We start from the raw sequence: 21162 nt of genomic DNA, 5'->3' as shown, positions 1-21162 counted from the left end.
CTGGACTCCTGGGAAGGAAGTCACCACATGTAGCCCACACTCCCTCTCCTCAAGAACAAAGTAGCTACACAAATTATTTGGGATTCTTCTGCCTGGGTAATTTGTGTCTTCACCCCCAGGATGATCTTTTACTCAGGTTTGAGTTTGTAATGCCTTTGAACATAGAAAATAGTAGTTTATAGAGTTACCTTTGAAATACTGACATACTGCATTATTCAATATGACAAAATCAGATTAGTTAATGTCTGACTTCTTGGGTCAAACACAAATTTTCCAAAGTTTTATATTTTGTTTGTTAGGAAGCTTGGAGTTTATCACTGACAACAAGTACTGGTCATTGTTTCCAAAGAAATGGGCTTTGCTTTAACCATTTTGGGGAAAATGTCTGTGCAGCACCAAAGTCTGAATAACCTCAGTGTGTCTTTGAGTTCTTCCTTCAAGCCTTGTAAATGCTTACACACATACTTTTCTTCTGGATGGCTGTCCTGCTATGGTACACAGGAGAAGTGTTTTATCTTGTCACAGAATACTAAAAAGACATGTGCTCAAGGGCTGAAGTTTAATAAAGTTAATAGCTTTACTTCATCTGGGGCTTTGCCTACAGCATGGTGTCACTGAGTACTGGCAGTTTGGTACTACTGTCCTGACTCGGTGAAAAAGACAGTTGTCTCAGTGTTAAAACAGTGACCTGGCAGAGCCCAGTGCAGGGCAGAGGAGCTTAGATGGGTTGGGAGGAGGCTGTCTAGAGTGGGCAGAGACAAGGACGTCCATCAGGGCTGTGTGCTCCCATCTCAGGCAACAGTGGTTAATGGCCCTCTGGAATCAGACAATAGAAGGAAGAGAAGTCTTTGGTGTGAGACCTTGTCCCCATGGACCTCTGGCTGCAGAGCAGGTGGCCAGATGAGTCAATTCAGAGCTAAATTATAGCTGCAGAGGTGATGGGGGCTGTTCTGATTGTGCACATCATGTTCAGTGAGAATGGGGGGAAGGGGGGAGCTGTCATTTGTGAACTAGGTGCACAAATTTTTGCCTTTTACATTTTATAGTATCCCTTGGAGGTCAGTGGAATCCCATTCTGCAGATGAGGTTCATTGAGGTCTGGTGACTCGGTGGAGCCCTCACAGCCGCAGAGATAGAACTAGCCTCCCATGGTCCTGCTGCACTAAGAGTGCCAGAGCAGATTTGGTGGGGGTGGGGGATGCTGGAGCTATGCTGGGAGGGCAAGTTGGGATTTGCCAGGGGATGATGGGGGAGGATCCAGCAGTTTGAAACACAGATTTTTCAAAGGGGGCAGTAAATTTTCAGACAAAGCAAACACTTTGCATTTGTCACGGAAGTTTGTAGTTGTTGCAAGTTGGAAAACAATATTTGTTTCTGGTGTGTAGTTTTCATCTGCACACAGGTGATTTTCTTTTTCTGTGAGTTGGTGAGGTAGCTGGCATCCCATGAGTTGTGTTTGGGTTCTTGCGATGTAGGGAGTCCCTTCATGCTGCAGAGTGCTTCTGGATTCTCTTTGTGTTCGAAGGTTGGTCTGGCGTGTGGGTATGGTGATGAGACAAAGGAGGAATGATTAGCTTTGGTGCTATGACATTTGGGATCCCATGCTCCTTTTTCTTTTACTCTCCCAGGCCCCGGCCCCTTTAGGAGTCTGGATTCCAGGGTGCTGAAACCCCATCAAGCTTTCTTGGGCAGGTGGCAGTCCATGTGAAGCAAGGGTTGTTTCCCAGTCAAGTTCAAGGATCACATCCATGTTTTCACACTGTCATCTCTTTCTCAACTCAGGGACTTGGCATGTGGATGCTGCTGGTTGTCCAGGATCCCAAGAATAAGTAAAAATACTTTCCTCTTTAATCTACTCCAAAAATGGTAGTTGATAATCTGAGTTAAGAGTGTCAGAGTTGACAGTCATATGAGCACATTCTCTCTCACCCTCAAACTGCTTTTTCTAGGGTACCATTGAACCCTTTGTAGGTCACAGGCACCTAGCTGATCTGACCCATGGTGGGGGCATGGGTCCCAGTACAGTGCAGGGTACACATGACAGCCCTTGGTGTCCCAGAGTTGGGCAGGATTGCCAAGCATCCATAGAAGACTGGGCCTAGTGCAAGCCCAGGTTATCTGCAGGCCATAGGTGTGTGACCTCAAGAAGTTACGCCTTTCAGACTGTTTCCTCACCTGTAGAGTGACGATCAGGCATTTGAAAGGATTATACAGAAGTGTGTGCCTTGGTGGTTGGCACAGAGATAGCCCTTGTAAAGGGTCTGCAAATGTCTTGGGTGATTTTTTCCAAATTCAAGATAGGTCATCCTTTCAGTTCTGTGACTGTGGTCATTTGTAACAAGTGCTCCTTCCCAAATATCTGAGCAGAGCATACTGAATGGGATTTAGCCTTTCTGGTGTTACTGGACATGTTGCCTGCTGGCAATGTTAAACTGGTGTGACCTCCTTGGGTGGATACTGGCCCTAAAGGTTGCCCTGTTGCCATTTGGTGTTGGGGCCTTTATGTGGGTCACAGCTAATTTCTCTGGCCTAGAAGAGTGCTCTATTTTACCCATCCTCACCTTGTCTCTACAGCCCTGGGTGACCTTGCACCCTCCTGAAACTGGCCCCTGTTGTTCCAGTTGGATTGAAGTCCTCTGGGCCTCCCTGGCCAGGCTGTGACTTCAGGGGGCTCCTGTGTTCCTAGAAGGAGCCCCAGCAGAACAGTCTGACTGCTTCCTGGCCTTGCTGACAGCACAGCACTCTGCTTTGGCCATGTGCCTCCGGACTGCCCTCCTCTGTGCTAGGGGCCCTGGAGGGGGGATGGGGTCTCAGGACCAGAGCCTGGCCACAGGAGCGCCTTTTCTTTCTTCTGAAATGTTTAGCAGTAGCTGTGGCAGGGTGCACCATAACGGATCCCAGAGCGATAGTTGGACCTGAAGTCTCCAGGAAGAATGATGGCTAGGTTTCAGAAATCTCATCCCCAGCTACTCACCTCCATGGCCTCTGTGGCCAAGAAGCAAAATGTATTCTGACTTCCCAGCCCTTACAAAGCAGGCTCTGGGCTTTTCTCTTGACATCCCAGCCAACAGAGTGTCAAGTTACAGGGCTGGGAGAAGTGGTAATGGATGCCAAGAAGGGAGTCCAGGGAGTTGAAGAGGGGCTGAGGCAGGCAGGAAGCAGGTGGGCTGCAGGGCCCTGGGGGTCTGGGAAGGGGACCAGGCACCCATCAGTGCCTACCATCTTCTGAGGCAGGCATGTCTTCAGCTTTAGGGCACAGTCTGTGTCTGTGTGCAGCAGAGCTCCCTTTCTGATCACACCAAGTGTCTCGGTGAGTGGCTCCCCTTGGGAAAGGAGAGGGCTGGTGAGGGGTCCTGGTGAGCAGCTCCCATGTCCAGATGGCCATGAAAGATCCCAGAGGTATGTGCAGGGGCCAGTGAGATGTCCCCAGGTGGTAAAACTAACTGGGAAGTTGAGGTAACCATCTTTCTCTCTTGTAGGACTTTTCTAGAAGTGTTTCTGGAATGGCAATACTCATTAGATTAAAAGCATGCGGAATTGCTTTCTGGCTTTGATTCACACCACTCAGTGTAATGCTTGAGGCTGTGGTGGCTCCCAGACACACAGATGGCCCCCTCCTCTCCTGTGGGACCCTCTCTTCACTTCCTTTCTTTGTTGAGCAGCTCTGGTCTCGGGCCTTTCTGGAGCTGTGCTGCTGTATCCTCTCAAGTCTGCATTTGCTGTGGCTATCCCTCATGCACCAAGAACTGCTGGTCCTTTTGGGGGGCTTCAAGGTTCAGCAGGGGTTGTTGCTTGGGTAAACTGTTTCTTTCCCACATTGTTTCTCCCTGCTTTGTCCCAGGGTAATTTCTAGAGTGAGTCTCCTTGCTGGGCACAGTCTGAGGATACAGAGTTACAGTGATGTGGGCTAGTTCCCTGGGGGCAGAGCTGGGCTGTCAGCTTTGTTAGTTTAGTGGTTTAAAGTGATGATGTATTGGGGTGCCTGGGTGGCTCAGTGGGCTAAAGCCTCTGCCTTCGGCTTGGGTCATGGTCTCAGGGTGCTGGGATTGAGCCCCGCATCGGGTTCTTTGCTCAGCAGGAAACCTGCTTCCTCCTCTATCTCTCTGCCTGCCTCTCTGCCTACTTATGATCTCTGTCTGTCAAATAAATGAATAAATAAAATCCTTAAAGTGATGATGTATTGGTGTAGCCTTGTCCTGTCTTCAGGTCAGATGGTCCTAGGTGGGCATTGCTTCTTGGACTCTGATCCTTGAAGTCCTTTTTCAGCCAGGTTGGTTGTCCCCAGTGGCTTTGTCACTCGTGTAGGATGTTAGGCCCACCTCTGTGTATCTGTGACCCTCTTTCCATATGGCTAACTTGACATCCTCAGCACAGTGTGAGACCCCACCAGAGCATGCATTCTCAGGGCCCAAGTGGAAACTGCAAGGCTTCTGTGACCTTGCCTCAGAAACTTGTAGCATTGCTTCCTCTGCATTCCTGTAGTTCACAGAGTGAGCCACAAAACCAGCCCAGTTTCTGGGGACAGGACTGAATGGATGTGTGAACATGGAGAGGTATGGGTCATCTCATCAAGGTGTGGCGTGGTGGTCTTCTGTACATGATTTTGTGGACTATATTAAGGCTCCTTAACATCCACCAAAGTCTTGACTCACAGGTTAGAAGTTGTACTTCCAGGACCTATTCCTTAAAAAGACAGACGTAATGACACAGAATGTAGAAATCCACCCCCCCCCCCTTTTTTTAATTTGACAGAGATCACAAGTAGGCAGAGAGGCAGGCAGAGACAGGGGCAAGCAGGCTCCCTGCTGAGCAGAGAGCCCAATGCGGAGCTCAATCCCAGGACCCTGGGATCATGACCTGAGCTGAAGGCAGAGGCTTTAACCCACTGAGCCACCCAGGCGCCCCTAGAAATCCCTTTTTTAAGAGAGGGTGTACCCAAGTAAGCGGTGGGCAGAGGGGGGCAGAGGGAGAGAGAGAATTTTAAGCAGATCCCACACTCTGTATAAAGCCCAATGTGGCGGAGGGGGGTGTCCCTCCTGATCCTGAAATCATGACCTGAGGTGAGATCGAGAGTCAGGCACTTAACTGACTGAACCACCCAGGTTCCCTTCAGAAACCCTTTTAAGTGAATTTGCACATCCTTTAGCAACATGGCATCAGTGCATGTGGGAAAAGCTGACTGCATGTGCAAAGTGATCAGTCTCTACAGGCATCACTGGATTCCTCATGAGCCCACAGACCCCATCCTGGAACCAGGAGCTAAGGAAGAGGAAGAGGTGGGTACGTCCACTAGCCATGTTGCCTGAGCACCCACCGTGCCAGACCCTGCTTCATCTGCTGTGACAGAGCAGTTCATGAAACAGATAAATTCCTGCCTTCCTGGGTTTGAGAATATATAAGTATTAACCTGCAATGGCCAGTTGTCTGCTCTGTGCCAAGCTTGCATTCATGGCAAGCAGCTCTTTACCGTTTTAGGAAAGACTGGGGCCTGAACTCCCTGATAGTCTCCTAGTGTGCCCAGGCCTCCTCAGAGCTGCAGTTGCACTCACCAGCAATCCTGAGGGGCAGCAGGGCAGGAATTGCTGTCCTGGTGTAGGAGGCATGAAGAGGGAAATATCCTGCCATGGGCTCTTCACTTACAAGAGACAGAACTAAGTGAAATTCAGATGGCTTTGCCAGGGAAGCCCCCAGTGCCAGGCTTGGTTCATAGTGCCTACTTAAGTGAGCTTTTGTGAGTGTAGCCACAGGCTTTGGAGAAGGCCCTGTGACCTTTCCTCCACTCTCAGCCAGTGTGGCACAAGGGGAAAATTCCTGCCGCTCTGGCTCTGGGGACATGGGGGGTATCACCCCCTTTCCTGGGACTGTGGTGTCACATCAGGGCTGGACCCCTCTTGTCCGTTGCTTATTGGGTCACCCTGGGAATATCCTGGCCCTCATTGGAAGCCTTAGTGTCTGGGGCCCAGGCTCCTATGCCTTTGATGGCCTGCAGCCCCATCTTGAGTGGGGGAACCTGCCTGACAAACAGGCAATGACACCGTCACACTGGGAGGCTATGGGGTTGTGGTTTGATCCAGTAGAATGTTGAAGGTACTTTCCTTGGACTAGTTTGCTGGAGTAAAGGTGAATAAGCTGGTGTTGACAGGGAAGCCTCTGCTCAGGCCTGTGCTATCTTTCAGTGGAACCCCAGAATTCTGCCCTGAACTCCCCACCCCATGATGGACAGTACTGGGCATAGCTAAGAAGGCTTCCTCAGGCATGCATGCTGTGGGGGGTATTCCCCATGAGTGCACTGGGGGAGTGCTGATCATGCTCCCAGGGCCAGCGTGTTGAAGGACTGGGCCAGCAAGGACCTTTCTAAGGGGACATCGTTTTAAAGTTGTGTCTTAAAGTGTGAGATGGGGCTCACATGGGAGCCTCAGGAGTGTGGTAGAGGGACATTCCAAGGAGGGACCCATAGTGAAGGCAGAGGAACCCAGGCAGGATATATCTGTGGGTAGGGTAGGAACCTGAGGTACAGGGGCTCCTGGAAAAGCCAGTTGATACGTTTGACCTGGGACGTGTGAATGGGCTCCAGTGGAGGAACACACTGAGGGAGGCGAGTGTTTGCAAGAGTGGGTGAGGCAGGTGCTAGATCTAGCAGTGCCCCCTACCCCACCCTTAAACACTGCTAGTAAGTAGTTACCTGTGTCTCCCCCCATACCCAGGCCCAAAAGATAATGGGAAGATGGACCGTTCTGGCAGGGAATGGTTGTGGCGGTTCATACCTGTCTCCTCAGGCTGGCCCTGAGGTGGAATTTGTGTCCTGAGGCCTCATTGGACCTATAGTCCTCTTTAGCTTCCCTAGCGTGTGCAAGAATCTTGTGTAAGAAAATAACAAAAACCTTTGTGACTTAAAAATCGTTTTTGGGGGGCGCCTGGTGGCTCAGTTGTTTGAGTGTCTGCCTTGCACTCAGGTCATGATCTCAGGATCCTGGGATTAGATCCCACCTCGGGCTTCCTGTTCAGGGGAGAATCTGCTTTTCCCTCTGCCCCTCCCCACTGCTTGTACTCCTTCTCTAGTAAATAAATAAAATCTTTAAAAAAAAAAAAAATCTTGGAGATCTTCTGGAATGCAGTCTTTGATGGAACAGGTCTTTGGGGTAGCAGGATGCTGTATTTCTTCACGCTCCATTGAAGCTTTCCCTGCTGTTCAGTGAACCAAGGCAAGTGGTGGTCCATTCCCACCTGTGGATATGCCTTTACTTGCCCCTCCTCTCCTGGTTTGGGGGTCTGACCCTCCTGAAGGATCCTGAGAACAGAACGGCCTTTTATCCAGGGTTGTATCCCTATTGCTTGGCACAGCATCTGCTTTCTTAGTGGGTTTTCAGCAGATAAAAATGAGTGAGTGAGTGAGTGAGTGAGTGAGTGAATGAACAAGTGTGGACGAAGTGTCCCTTTCCCATACATCAGGCAAGCCCTTTCAGAGAACAGCAAAGGTCAGAGCTGCCAAGAACAGTTTCTGTGTTCTCTTGTTGAGGCCATTTCCCCTGGAATGGACTGAGAGGGCGCTAAATTTTAACTTCACACAAACTGCTGCTTGGTGAGCAGTTGGGATGGTAGCCTGGTGCTGTGGACATGGGATCTGTCATTTAGTTAAGTTTTTATAAGGTCTTCCTTTCTTCTATGAAACTTGATGAAAGTTCCAAGCAGGTAACAGAATTTTGTGTTGGTTTAGCCAAGGCTGGCATACAGGGGAGGAGGTGATGAGACTGTTTTTGTTGATGATAGCATGTTCTGCTTCCAGAGATTTTCATAGGTCACATAAAATCTCTTTTGATCATAATATTTTACACAAGAGTTCCCAAGATGGGCAGGATGGGCTTATTGGATTTGCCCTGAAAATGTGTAGCTTCTAAATAAACTTGATACCCACATGCCCACCATGGACTGAAGCAGGAAAGCAGTGTATCTGGCCAATGCTATTCTCCTAGCATGTTGGGCTAGACTTCCTCTGCTTTTGTTCTTCCGCCTAAATGGTTTTACAATTTAGAACAATTAAAAAAAAAAATAAAAACACCCAAACTAATTTTTAGCCTGTGTCAAAGGGGGGGGGTATTCTTTCTCCTGAATTAAAAGAACTCTGTGAAAGTACTGAGAAGACTTTTGAAGCACCTTTACTTTAAAAATTGAGCTTAGGAAAGTTTTCCATGTTGGCAACTAGAGGGGCTGGTGGCCTCTCTGTCTTAGGAAGAGGTAGCCCTGGCCGCTATAATACACTAACAGTTCCTCATGGACTGGTGCCACATAGGAAGTGTGTGCTGCTGGGCAGCCCCAGGGTGAGCAGGGTGCCTCCATTTTCTGACAGCACCTGAACCCTACCTCACTTCTCAAAATGAAGGCTGCATGTCACAAACCGGTTAGAACTGGCTGTTGCCATGGTTTTCGTGTTGGAAGGCGCAGTTAAAGGGTCACATGACCAAGGAGGGAAATGCCTTTGTCACATGACTTTTTGGTGGATGATTAGCATACAGGAAGTTCACTCCCTGCTGGCTGCTGGGATGCTGAGTGATCATTGATGGGAGGTGGGGTGACGTCATTGCTTGGATGAGTTATTGATTACTCTCAGGCCAAGATGAGACCTGGGAGTGCTGTGGTTGGAGTGGCCATCTCAGGAAGCTTCAGCCTCCAGATGTTCTTGGTCCCTCATCCTGCCCTTTTCCCTCAGACAATTTGAGTTTTGTTAGACTTCTCAACCTTCAGAAAAAGTGCATGCCCTCAATAAAATGACAAAAAGTGATTACCATCGTCTCAGCGCACTCTTGATCAGGAAATGCTTGTAGTCTGCGTTTCTAGACATGGTTCTGCCTGGGCTACTGCTCTGTCTGCCTGCAGTCACCTGGGAGCCCACCTGGGCTGGGACCAGTGGCTACAGCTCCTATGCTCGGGCCTTGCACTGCCCCTCAATATCTTTGTCTGCATCTAGAGAACCTGGATGGAATTAGAGCCCTGAGGTTCCCTTGAAAGTTGACCTTGGGCAGAGTGGGGCAGTCAGCAGGGAGATAAACAGAGTGAGTGGTGGTTCCCAGATTGCATTGGTCTTTGGTTTGGTGAGGCCTGAATATGATGTCCTGGGTTACTTGATAAACAGCCAACTGGTTTCTGGACTTGAGACTATAGTTTAATCACCCCAGTGAGGAGACTGTATACTTTGAAATGGCACCTTTTTTCTCACTCCTCTGATGTCTTTTGAGATTTCGGCCAACTACCTCACTGGTTTAAGTCAAATCAAGGTTAGAAGGATTGAGGTGTAGCCACTGTGTGGCTCTTTTAGGAGGGATGGAAGAGCCCTGGTTGGGGAGAAGGGTCCAGGGGCAAAGATGCCCCTGTATTTGGTCTTCTGTGCCCATCCTTCCGTAAAGACAGACCTCATTCCAGGAATGAAAAAGGCAATTCAGTGGGCTGTTCTGTCCCTGCTTTCCTGGAGTCTAGGAGGGAGGAGTGGGACAACTAGCGCTATTTCTCCCAGTTAACTTTATTGAGTTTGTTCACTGGGTCACAGTGCCACCTAGTGGGTTTGTTTGGTCCTCTGCTGGTTTTCCTACAGATGAAAAGGATCCTAAAGTGGAAGCCAGATCTTTTTTTTTTTTTTTTTTAAGATTTTATTTATTTATTTGACAGAAATCACAAGTAGATGGAGAGGCAGGCAGAGAGAGAGAGAGAGAGGGAAGCAGGCTCCCTGCGGAGCAGAGAGCCCGATGCGGGACTCGATCCCAGGACCCTGAGATCATGACCTGAGCCAAAGGCAGCGGCTTAACCCACTGAGCCACGCAGGCGCCTCTGGAAGCCAGATCTTAAGGGAAAGTTTACATTGGGCCCTCAGCAAACAGCTGCTTGGTTGGGGGCGCACAGCATGGTCTCTGGGACCCTGTGAATGCGGTTAGAGACACAGTAGAAGCTCAGCATCACACTGTCACATCAACACACAGGAGCCCTGACAACAGGCCAAGAACGACCCTGCCTCAGCTCCAGGATCCTGGGTTTGTTGTTGTTTTAAGATTTTTTAAAATTTATTTTTGAAAGAGAGCATGTGCATGTGTGCACCCACACAAGCAGGGAGAGGGGCAGAGGGAGAGACTCTCCAGCATACTCTGTGCTGAGCACAGAGCCCTACACAGGGCATAATCTCATCACCCTGAGATCACGACCTGAGCTGAGATCAAGAATTGGCACCCAACCGACTGAGCCAGCCAGGTGCCCCTCAGGCTGAGCATTTTTATCAAAAACTGAACCACGTGGTAGAGAAGAGAGCTACGGTGTTTTCCGAAATGACCACGTCATCCTTGAACACAGGTGTCCTCAGCCCTGGGTACACAGAGGTGGGCAATAAGAATAGTCTTGGCTAGGAACCTAGCTCTCAGTTTGGGTGCTTTGTGGTGAGTATAGTGAGAGAGAGAAGTCAGTATGGGTGTGTGGTAGGGCGGACACCCAAGGAGAGAGGCTGGGGAGAGTGAGTGGGTCAGCCATGCTCTCCACCTCCCTGCTATGACTGTGTCTGAGTCTGGTATATAGGTGCCAGGCTCTGGGGAACGGTACTGGCGGAGCGTCCAGGCACTCTGATAACAGTCTGCTTTCCCTGCTCCACAGTGACATGAAGTCTGAGAGGAGAGCCCCCTCTCCTGATGTGATTGTGCTCTCTGACAATGAGCAGCCCGCAAGCCCAAGGGTGAATGGGCTGACAAAGGAGGCCTTGAAGGAGACCAGCACCGAGGCCCTCATGGTGAGCCTTGTCCCTGTGTTGGGGGGTGACCCTGCCTGACATTATCCCCAAATGGTGTTGGTGATGGTGGGGCCTGTGCTCCCTGGCTATGGCTCTCCCCTTCAACCCTTGTTCTTTTGTCCTTGCAGAAAAGCAGTCCTGAAGAACGAGAAAGAATGATTAAGCAACTGAAAGAAGAGTTAAGATTAGAAGAAGCAAAACTCGTTTTATTAAAAAAGTTGCGGCAGAGTCAAATACAAAAGGAAACTACCACCCAGAAGGTGTGTGTGTGTGTCAGTTCTCTTCTCAGGAGTCAGCAGGAACCAGTTAAAATGGGATGAAAACCCAGACTCATTACCTTGGCCCACCTTAGTACCAGGAACCAGGAGTAGCTGATCATAGGCAAACAAGTTTCCTCGAGGCATAAGGGTCAAGGTCTAAAATGGAAATTTGGATTATACATTTTGTGGAAAGGAAGGTAGAATAAGGATACTACAGTGTGTTTTGGTTTAGAATATTCTTTTTTTTTTTTTTTTTTTTTTTTAAGATTTTATTTATTTGTCAAGAGAGACAGAGTGAGCACAGGCAGACAGAGTGGCAGAGGGAGAAGCAGGCTCCCCGCGGAGCAAGGAGCCCGATGTGGGACTCGATCCCAGGACGCTGGGGTCATGACCTGAGCCGAAGGCAGCCGCTTAACCAACTGAGCCACCCAGGTGTCCCTGGTTTAGAATATTCTTGATAGGGGTATGTAAAAGTCCTCATAAATGGGAAGTGTTAAGAAAACAGAGAACAGGGGCACCTGGGTGGCTCAGTGGGTTAAAGCCTCTGCCTTCGGCTCAGGTCGTGATCCCGGGGTCCTGGGATCGAGCCCCGCGTCGGGCTCTCTGCTCCGCAGGGAACCTTTCTCCCCTCTCTCTGCCTGCCTCTCTGCCTACTTGTGATTTTTCTCTCTCTCTCTGTCAAATAAATAAAATCTTAAAAAAAAAAAAAAGAAAGAAAGAAAGAAAGAAAACAGAGAACAGATGTCTTAGAAGCTGCTGGAAGTTCTGGGTTAAGAGCTCTTTCCCAAATGCATTTTCAGAGAGGCCTCCTACCTTGTAGGTGGGCCATGCTGGCCAAGAGGAGCTACCACGGTTTTGTGGACCGATTCCCTCATGCTGCAGGGGCATGCCACAGTGCTTCCCAGGCCCCGGAGTCTCTGTCCTAGGGCTCCTCCTGCCATCTCCCCTGGTGTCTGAGGCTCCTTTTGCTGCTTCTAAATGCAGATTACCATGTAGGCCAAGGTTAGGTTTGTTTGTTTATTTATTTATTTATTTGGTTTTGTTTGTTTTGTTTTTGTTTGTTTGATTCTGTTTACTTTTTTGGTTGTTGGGGTTTTTAAAGCTACCCTTCCTTTTACTTTAACCACTATCTCAGTAAACCAGGTACTTTTTTTTTTTTTTTAAGATTTTATTTATTTATTTGACAGACAGAGATCACAAGTAGGCAGAGAGGCAGGCAGAGAGAGAGGAGTAAGCAGGCGCCCCGCTGAGCAGAGAGCCCGATACGGGGCTCGATCCCAGGACCCTGGGATCATGACCTGAGCCGAAGGCAGAGGCTTTTAACCCACTGAGCCACCCAGGCGCCCCAACCAAGTACTTCTTAAAGTAACATATTCCACTAGATAAGGAACAGGGACAGACTTGGTTCACTCCTCTGAGTCTTAAACAATTGGGAAGGAAACAAATAATTGGCAGGCTCTGCCCACTGGCCTATATCCACTTACTGTGTTCAAGTGGGAGCTCAAGCAGAGCCTTAAGTGAGTATCCTCCTATCCTGCTTCCTTAAGGGGACTTGTGTTCTATATACTCTGTCAGCCCTTACTGCCCAGGACACACTGTCCTTGTCCCTTACCTAGTGGCATTTGTTACCTTAAGAAGTGCTTGGACTTGGTGCTTTCTCACCAAGGTTGGGATTAATCTATTCAAGTCTGGCATCGTTTGCCTTAGCCGTCACCACAAGTCCTTCACATCCCCCAGAAGGCAAAACCTGCTCTTAAACCACAGAGTGATGTCAAGCATTCCCAGGAGGGAGGGGTGCTGGAAAATCTCTCCTCTGCCCATTTCAAGATTATTTATTTATTTATTCGAGAGAGAGCATTAGAGGAGTGAGGTCAGTGGGAGAAGCTGACTCCCTGCAGAGCAGGGAGCCTGATGTGGGACTCCAGGATCATGACCCGAGCCGAAGGTAGTCGCTTAATCAACTGAGCCACCCAGGCGCCCCCTCCTCTGCCCATTTCAGGTGTGTCAATTCCTGCTACAGACTTTAGCTGGAGACTACACTATAGACCACACTGGAAGCATAGAACCTTAGAGCTTGATGGCTTTGGAAGAGGAAGAAAACCAGTCTTTCTCCCTCTGGATTGTATGTGAGGGGAATGGGGCTGATGACCCCCTTATCTCTCGCATGTCTGCTCTTACAGCCCACAGGCTCTGCTGGGAGTGCCGTGACCACCCCTCCCCCGCTTGTGCGGGGCACCCAGAACATTCCTTCTGGCAAGCCATCCCTTCAGGTCAGTATTCCCTCTGCTTAGTCTCCTGAGCAGTCCTGATCCAGTTCCTGTGAAAGGCTGCCCATTCCTTATGATTCCTTTGGAGTGAGGCCCAAACGTAGGCCACTTTTGACATCACAAACAAATCATGCCACTGCTGAGAGGGCTCCTCCTGTGACTGCTCCTAGTAAAATTAGAGAACCAAGATTTAGGCAGACCAGGTTGCTTTTGTTTCAACAGTTCCAAGTTTGTGGGACCTAGCAGGGCCTCCTGCCCACAAGGTGAGATGGGCAGGGCTCCCACTCCCAGACACAAGACTGAGGTCGGAGCAGGGGCCTGCCTTCCCTCAACAGTCCTGTGCCCCCAGTTCAGACCAGCAAGAAAGTGACACCCAGCCCAGGTTAGCTGGACTTCTGCTGTTGTAGGGGTCATGTGGGTGAAAATGTACTACCTTGTTGGTACAGTTCACTCCTGAGTGAAGCCAGTCTACATGGCTGTTGTCGTAATCCATGTTCCTTCTTCTTTTGTGTTTAGAATAAATAGGCATTTTAGTGTCCTTCCCCCCCCCCTTCCTTTTAAACAAATATGTACTTTTACAAACAGCAAACCTGTTAGTTTTTTTAAAAAAACAAAAAAAAAGTGTAAAATCTGGGGTTTGGTGCTGTTGACAGACCTCTTCAACAAGAATGCCTGGCAGTGTCATCCCACCACCCCTGGTCCGCGGTGGGCAGCAGGTGTCCTCGAAGCTGGGGCCACAGGCGAGCTCACAGGTCGTCATGCCCCCACTTGTCAGGGGGGCTCAGGTGAGCAGGGTATGCTTGTGTGGTGTAAAAATGTGTACAGGCTACTCCAGCCAGTCCCCTCATGAGAACAGTCCTTCCTGGTCATCAGCTTGGGGATTACGGGGTCCAACCCTTCCCTCCCTTCATTGATCTTCTCACCATCTTTTTGTTTATTTAATTTTATTTCTTCTTATTATTTTTTAAGGGGGGGAAATATGTATGTATGGGGAAATATCCATACAGTGGAATGTTATTCAGCCTTAAGGTGTGGTTTTTTGGTTTTTTTGAGAGAGTGCATGGAGGGTAGGGGACAGATGGAGAGGGAGAGAGCGAATCCTAAGCAGCCTCCATGCTCACTGTAAAACTCGATGTGGGGCTCAGTCTCACAACCCTGAGATCATCACCTGAGCCAAAATCAGGAGTTGGACGCTTAACCAGCTGAGCCACTCAGGCGCCCCATCCCTTTCATCATCTTATCCTCTGTCCCACCCCACAGCAAATCCACAACATCAGACAACATTCCAGCACGGGGCCGCCGCCGCTCCTCTTGGCCCCCCGGGCATCTGTGCCCAGTGTGCAAATTCAGGGACAGAGGATCATCCAGCAGGGTCTCATCCGTGTCGCCAATGTCCCCAATACCAGTCTGCTTGTCAACATCCCACAGGTGAGGACTGTGCTGAGCTAACCTAACCCCACCCCCCGCACACACAGACATCAAGGGCCCCTGGTCCTGTGGCATAGTCCGGTCTCCAGAGTGGTATGGTGTGTGAGCTGCCTGCTCCCTCAGGAGTCAGGCAAGGCCTTGGGTGCCCCATGGGGGTTTGGACTGGAGCTCCTCCTGAGTTAAGAACTATAGTCTAGCTGAGTTGGATAGGTCCTGAGAGGGGGAGAGGTTCAGACCTAAGCTTCAGGGTGTGGGGGAGGCTTCAGGTGGCAGAGCCAAGATGTTTTGGGGGATGGATGAGGCCAGGTAAAGCATCTGATGGACCTAGACATGGCTGGGACTGGGGGGCGGGGGGTGAGAGGGGTGGAGTGGCACCAGAGCCTTCCTCGCCCTCCTCTCTGTCTGCATGAGTACATGAGGGGAGCATGTCTGCAAATGTCCTCACAGCACCAGCACATCTATTCTTAGCCACGAGTCCTTTCACCTCTGTACAGAGCCTCTGAGATGGGGTGGGTCTGTTCCCACAAAGTAATGCCAGGAAGATGGGACCAGGGTGGGTGGGCAGGCTAGAAGCAAGAGCTTTATTGACAGAGAAAATTATTGGGTCTGTAGAGGCTTTTGCTGATGGCTGTATTAGCTTCTCTTCCTCCTCTGGCATGGTACATCTTTGTCTGCCTCCCTCAGATAAGAGCCTGACCAGCAGGATTCTGAGCAGCATCTCCGTCTTCTCTAATGTCAGACCAGGCTGAGCTGCTTTGATGGCTGGTGTCCTCTGTGTTGGGAAACTTGTTCAGCTCTTGAGACCCTCTGTGAGGGAGGGGGCCCTGGGAAACCATTCTGGGCTCCCTGAGCCCTATGATGTGTTGTGTGCAAGTTGTCAGGTGTGTGTATTTTCATGGGGGTGGTGTATGCTGCTTTCCTTAGATTTTCAGAAGGGTCCTCAGCCCCACAAAATTAAGGGCACTAGTGTGATCAGCTCTGGGTTTTGGGGAAAGCACTTGACAGGGTTGAGGGCTGGGTGAACTAAAGGAAGGAGACAATGGAGCATTGGCCACTGGGGTCCAGATGAAGACGAGAAAGTAGTACAGGAGCACCGAAGATTAGGAGTGGGGGAAGAGGCAGGACAGAGGTTGGTCCAAAAGCTGTTCTCCACCATAACACCAATGAGAACACATGAGATGAGTGAAACATTAGAGTCTCAGACAACCACATACAAAGGTGCTCATGAAGCAAATGCCACCAGTGCTGTGGTGATCTTCTCTCACACCCCTGTGAAGATGGCGGCCATCTAGACCTGTGCTGGGAGGACGTCTGCTAGGCCATAGTGATGGGACGGTGGCCATGTTGCCTGAGCGGGGGTGCCCACTGCCCTGGTCACGGTTTTGGCTTCATAGGTGTCCTCATGTAGCAAAACACAGCAGACAGAATACAGATTGTAAATGTGTGTGGTTTATTGGATATCAGCTAAACCTCAAGTATGTTTTATAAGATAGGTCATCTCATACGGTGATGAGTTTAATGCTGCTTTGTCTGTTGGCTTGCTGATGTCAAGCAGCTCGTAGTTACTACCTTAAAGATTCATTAGTCAATACAGCTAACAGTGCCATCCTGGTCTCTGGGATTAGGCACCCCCAGAACCCTGACCAAGTTGTTATCTCCTAAAAGCCTTCCCCAGCATCGCTGAAAGGGACGACAGCCACCTCTGCTCAGGCCAACTCCACCCCCACCAGCGTGGCCTCTGTGGTCACCTCTGCTGATTCTCCAGCCAGTCGTCAGGCAGCTGCCAAGCTTGCGCTGCGCAAACAGCTGGAGAAGACGCTGCTAGAAATCCCCCCTCCCAAGCCCCCTGCCCCGGAGATGAACTTCCTGCCCAGCGCTGCCAACAACGAATTCATCTACCTGGTCGGCCTGGAGGAAGTGGTGCAGAACCTGCTAGAGACCCAAGGTGAGTGGGCCTTGGAGCTATTTTCATCTCTTGCCAGTGAAGTTTTTCTTACAATAGGTTATTTTCAATGCATAGCACATGTTGGAATGTCTGCTGTATGCTGAGAGCTGTCTTGGGGTGGGGCATCTTATGCATAACCTTTTGTATCAGTCCTGCTTTCTATGAGACTTTACTTTTTGCTTGTTTCAGTTTTTACATTTATTTATTTGTTTATTTACTGCGCGCATGTGCTAGGAGTTGCATCAGCCCGGGGATGGGAGGGGTGCAGGTGAGGGCACATCTTCAGCAGACTCCGCACTCAGCACATAGCCCAGCACAGGTTTCAATCTCCGGATCCTGAGGTCATGACCTTAGCTGAAATCAAGAGTCATATACTTAAACTTAACCAACTGAGCCACCCCAGTGCCCCATTAGTTTTTACATTTTTAAAAATCCTTTCTATTGAAGTGTAGTTGCCATACAGTGTTAATTAGTTTTAGGTGTATGATACAGTGATTTAACCATTTTATACATTACTTGGTGTTCACCACAATAAATGTGGTCACCATCTATCACCTCGGATAACTTCTTAAACATATCACAGTCACCTTTCTTGTTGGGGCCTCTTCTGAGAGCTGGGCCCTGGGGACACCCAAGGACCTGCACACATGGTCTGCGGGCAGAAGCTGCTCTATGATGGTGGGGCAGACAGAGAGGCATGAGGAGGAACATTTACAGGAGGCTGACAGGCTTTGTTTCCAGACAGGTCTTTCCAGCTAGAACTTTTCAGAGCCCTGAATGCTCTCAGCCCTGAAAGTAGGAGGGGGACACCCAGGCCTGGGCCAGACTCACTTTATCACCCTCCTTGGAAACAGTTTGGAAAGCACCACTTGCATGTTAAGAGGTTTTAGTGATTTTTTTTTTTTTAAAAAGGGCATATAGGGGCGCCTGGATGGCTCAGTGGGTTAAAGCCTCTGCCTTTGGCTCAGGTCATGATCTCAGGGTCTTGGGATCAAGCCCCGAGTCTTGCTCTCTGCTCAGCAGGGAACCTGCTTCCCTTCCTCTCTCTCTGCCTGCCTCTCTGCCTACTTGTGATCTCTGTCAAATGAATAAATAAAATCTTTAAAATTAAAAAAAAAAAAAAAAGTAACATTGGAAATGGAGGTGGGAAACCAGGTTGGCCTTTGAGGGGCCTCCACCAGATGATTTGAAGACGTTTCTGCTTGGAGATTCAGTTTGTGATAATCTTATTTAGGCAGCCAGCCTGAATGCTCTCCCTCCCGAGGAGGAGATGGAGCTGTAACTGGTCCAGGGCAAGGGAGGGCCTGGTAGGCTTCAGACCACATACCTCGAATTGTCTCTTGGGACATGCCGACCCCTCTCAGGGCTGCCCTTACCAGCACAGAGTTGGGAGCAACAGTAATGGGGCCTGTACAAAGGAAAAGCACCTTCTGCTTGCTTGCATCTTGTCTCCAGAGAGGGAAGGAAGCAGGTATGCGTGACAGGTAGTTGGGGTCCCTGCAGTACCTGCTTGATGTCAGGGTATTGGAGGGAGTGCGCTCTTCCTCCTCTTTAGTCAGTATATCACAAAAGATATATCACATCCTTGGACATTGTATCTAGTGCCTCTTAGAGGTAGAGCCCTCCGTATTTGGTTGGGGGCCAGACCCAGGGCCAAGGCCCAGCGGGCCATCTCAGATTAACTTGTAGCTTCCTTATTACCTCCCATCCACCCACCCACACCATTGCTCTTAAAATCCTCCCCAGCCACGGGGCCATATGAAGGATTGACTGTGAGTCAGGCTGAGAGTGGAAAGCCACATAGGGCCAACATTGTCCTCTGTAAAATTGGGGATGGTGGCCTCCACTTGTCAGGGAGCCAGGCCCAGCAGGGAAGGGTGCGAGCTTTCACACCCTTGAATGTGTCTGATCCCTTTGGTGTCATCTTTATGATGGAGTGATTTTGGCAAAAGAGCTGCCGTGAGGCCACTGTGGGATAGGTGGGTGGTGGGAGGCCCAAGTCAGGTCACAGTGCCCACCCGTCTGTATCTGTGTGCCCTGGGCATCTGCTCTTCCCACTCAGCCCGTATCTACCTGTTCTCTCATTAGGAGTCCGTATACTTCTTGTATCGCCCAAAATGGGACCTAACTGGGAGGAAGTTCTGAGCTCCTTTTGAGGTGTCCCCTGATGCCTCCCAGAGCCCCAGGCTGGGTGACTAATAAGTACAGCCTTGTACCAATGTTTCCACTCTCATGTTGGTCATCCCTGCTACAGCTCCCTAGAAAGAGGTACTGTGTCCTCTAGGGTTAGACGTTTGCAGGTGATGTATTCTTTTCACCGGAGCATGTTAGCTGCAGGTGAGAGCCTGGAGCTGGGGGCCTGGGGTGAGGGGCTTCCCCAATCTGATCCTATATAGCCCCTCAGCATTCAGGGGCAGCTTGGGCAGGCCCAGGGCTGGAGAGAGGCCCAGGGTCTCTTGGCAGCATTGTCTCTGATGTTAAGAGGAAGTTAAATTTTTGAGTACTCTAGACAGAAAAAAGATAATTACAAAAATACAAAACATGCCCCTTAGTTCACTTTTTCTTTCTTTTTTCTTTTTCCTTATTTTTTTTTAAGATTTTGTTTATTTATTTTAGAAAAAGGGTGAGAATGAGCAAGTGGGAGGTGGAGCAGAGGGAGAGGGACAGCATACTCCGTCCGTCCTGAGGGTGGAGCCCAGCGCAGGCTCAATCTGACAACCCCAAGATTCTGACCTGAGCCAAAATCAAGAGTTGGAGGCTTAACTGACTGAGCCACCCAGGCTTCCCCACCTTACTTCACTTTCAATGACAAAAAGAATATTGATCCCATACCTGAGCATGCACTTTACTTGGCTTCCCCAGTCACCCTTCCTATGGCCAACCAAGGGGATGCAATGCTCCCGTTTCTCAGATAAAGGGGCCAGGGCCCCAGAGTGCCCTCAGCTGGGCAGCACGTGTGAGTCCTGGCCCTGCCACTGGTGTGTGACTCTGCAAGACACTTTATCTCCTTAGCCTTGGTTTCCTTCTCAAGATAACAGTGTGGGTTGCCCTTTTAGGAGGTTTGCATGCACAAGACAATGGGTATGACATTTGTGAGCCAGAGTATCTGCTGGATAATTAGTCCTTAGTTGACTGGCCCACTGGCAAGAATGCCTATCACAGCAAGGTGGGACCCGGAGGGTCACCTCCTCTTCACTGTGAGAAGGTGGGGGAAAGTAGGAAAAGCAGTTGGGAGGAGCTAATCTGAGATCGCTTTTGTTCTTTTTAAGATTTTATTTATTTGAGAGAGCACAAAGTGGGTTGCAGAAGGAGAGGGAGAAGCAGGCCACCCCTGAGAAGGGAGGCCAAATCAGGGCTCCCAGGACCCTGGGATCATGACCTGAGCTGAAGGCAGACGCTTAGCTGACTGAGACACCCAGGTGCCCCTAGAGAGCACTGAGGTTCTTGAGAGTTGGTACCCCGTGTACCTAGTCCATGGCATTTTCCAAAGCTGCTTTACTTCCTTTCTATCAGCAAACCTTCCCCAAGGCGCAAGGCTGGCCTGGTGTCCACACATAGTTGGCACCAGTACATGCATGCCAAACAGACAGTGTCTTGGGATTTGGCTTACTGATGCCAGCTGAGCCACAGTCCAGGGCACTGCTCTAGATCTGTCACACGTCCTCATCCTGTCCTGGATGGTAGGGGCTCTGACTCTGGCATCCTGTTCCTATGACATGAGCCTACGTATCTCCCTGCAGCGGGCAGGATGTCAGCTGCTGCTGTTCTGTCCCGGGAGCCCTACATGTGTGCGCAGTGCAAGACGGACTTCACATGCCGTTGGCGGGAGGAAAAGGGTGGCGCCATCATGTGTGAGAACTGCATGGCATCCAACCAGAAGAAGGCACTCAAGGTAGAGCACACGAGCCGGCTGAAGGCTGCTTTTGTGAAAGCTCTGCAGCAGGAGCAGGAGATCGAGCAGCGCCTCCTACAACAGGGTGCCGCCCCCACACAGGCCAAGGCTGAGCCTGCCGCCGCCCCACACCCCGCACTAAAGCAGGTGAGAGTCCTTGGGGAGCCAAAGCTGTGGCCCTGCGGCCTGGGAGTGGGGGTTGGGCGGCCTCACTTTCTAGGAGAGGGGCCTTATTCCCTTCCCTTAGCCGGGAGTTGTTGCTAGCAAGCAAGATGTTCTGACGTTCTGTCCCACACTGGGCAGTTATCTGCCTGGTGGTTAACTGTGTGTCTAAATTGCATTTAATGGTGGCCTTTGGTGGTGAAAATACTAATTTGCAGTTTCTTTAGATTTTGTAGCTTTCACGTGCAGTGTTCCGGCTGACAAGTACTTCTTGTCTAAAAGGACTTTTCTGAAAGCCACATTGAGATGCAAAAGGGGCATTTGGAAGAAATGTTCTAGCTAAATTAAGGAGAGAAGCAAGTTTGAAGTCAAGTTTTGGCTGCTTTTTTTAATGCTTTGCTTTCCCACCCCCTGTAGACCCAAAGCACCCTGTTGGCAATTTTTTGTGTCCT

At 49.9% G+C, this 21162-nt stretch overlaps 1 protein-coding gene across 8 annotated transcripts in view; it reads left to right on the top strand.

Annotated features, from left to right (window-relative positions):
- Nucleotides 1-21162, top strand: part of GATAD2A (GATA zinc finger domain containing 2A) — a 105565-nt gene that overhangs the window by 79897 nt on the left and 4506 nt on the right. For all 8 annotated transcript variants that reach the window (XM_082706521.1, XM_082706525.1, XM_082706527.1 and 5 more), the window contains exons 4-10: nt 10624-10756; nt 10885-11016; nt 13197-13286; nt 13937-14068; nt 14544-14711; nt 16377-16656; nt 20397-20695. In XM_082706521.1, the coding sequence (XP_082562647.1) occupies nt 10624-10756; nt 10885-11016; nt 13197-13286; nt 13937-14068; nt 14544-14711; nt 16377-16656; nt 20397-20695 (1234 nt within the window). The remainder of the gene's footprint in view (nt 1-10623; nt 10757-10884; nt 11017-13196; nt 13287-13936; nt 14069-14543; nt 14712-16376; nt 16657-20396; nt 20696-21162) is intronic.

Source organism: Mustela nivalis (genome assembly GCF_964662115.1).
Source record: "Mustela nivalis genome assembly, chromosome: 1".
NCBI classification, from domain to species: domain Eukaryota; kingdom Metazoa; phylum Chordata; class Mammalia; order Carnivora; family Mustelidae; genus Mustela; species Mustela nivalis.
This window is presented reverse-complemented; position numbering and strand designations above follow the sequence as displayed.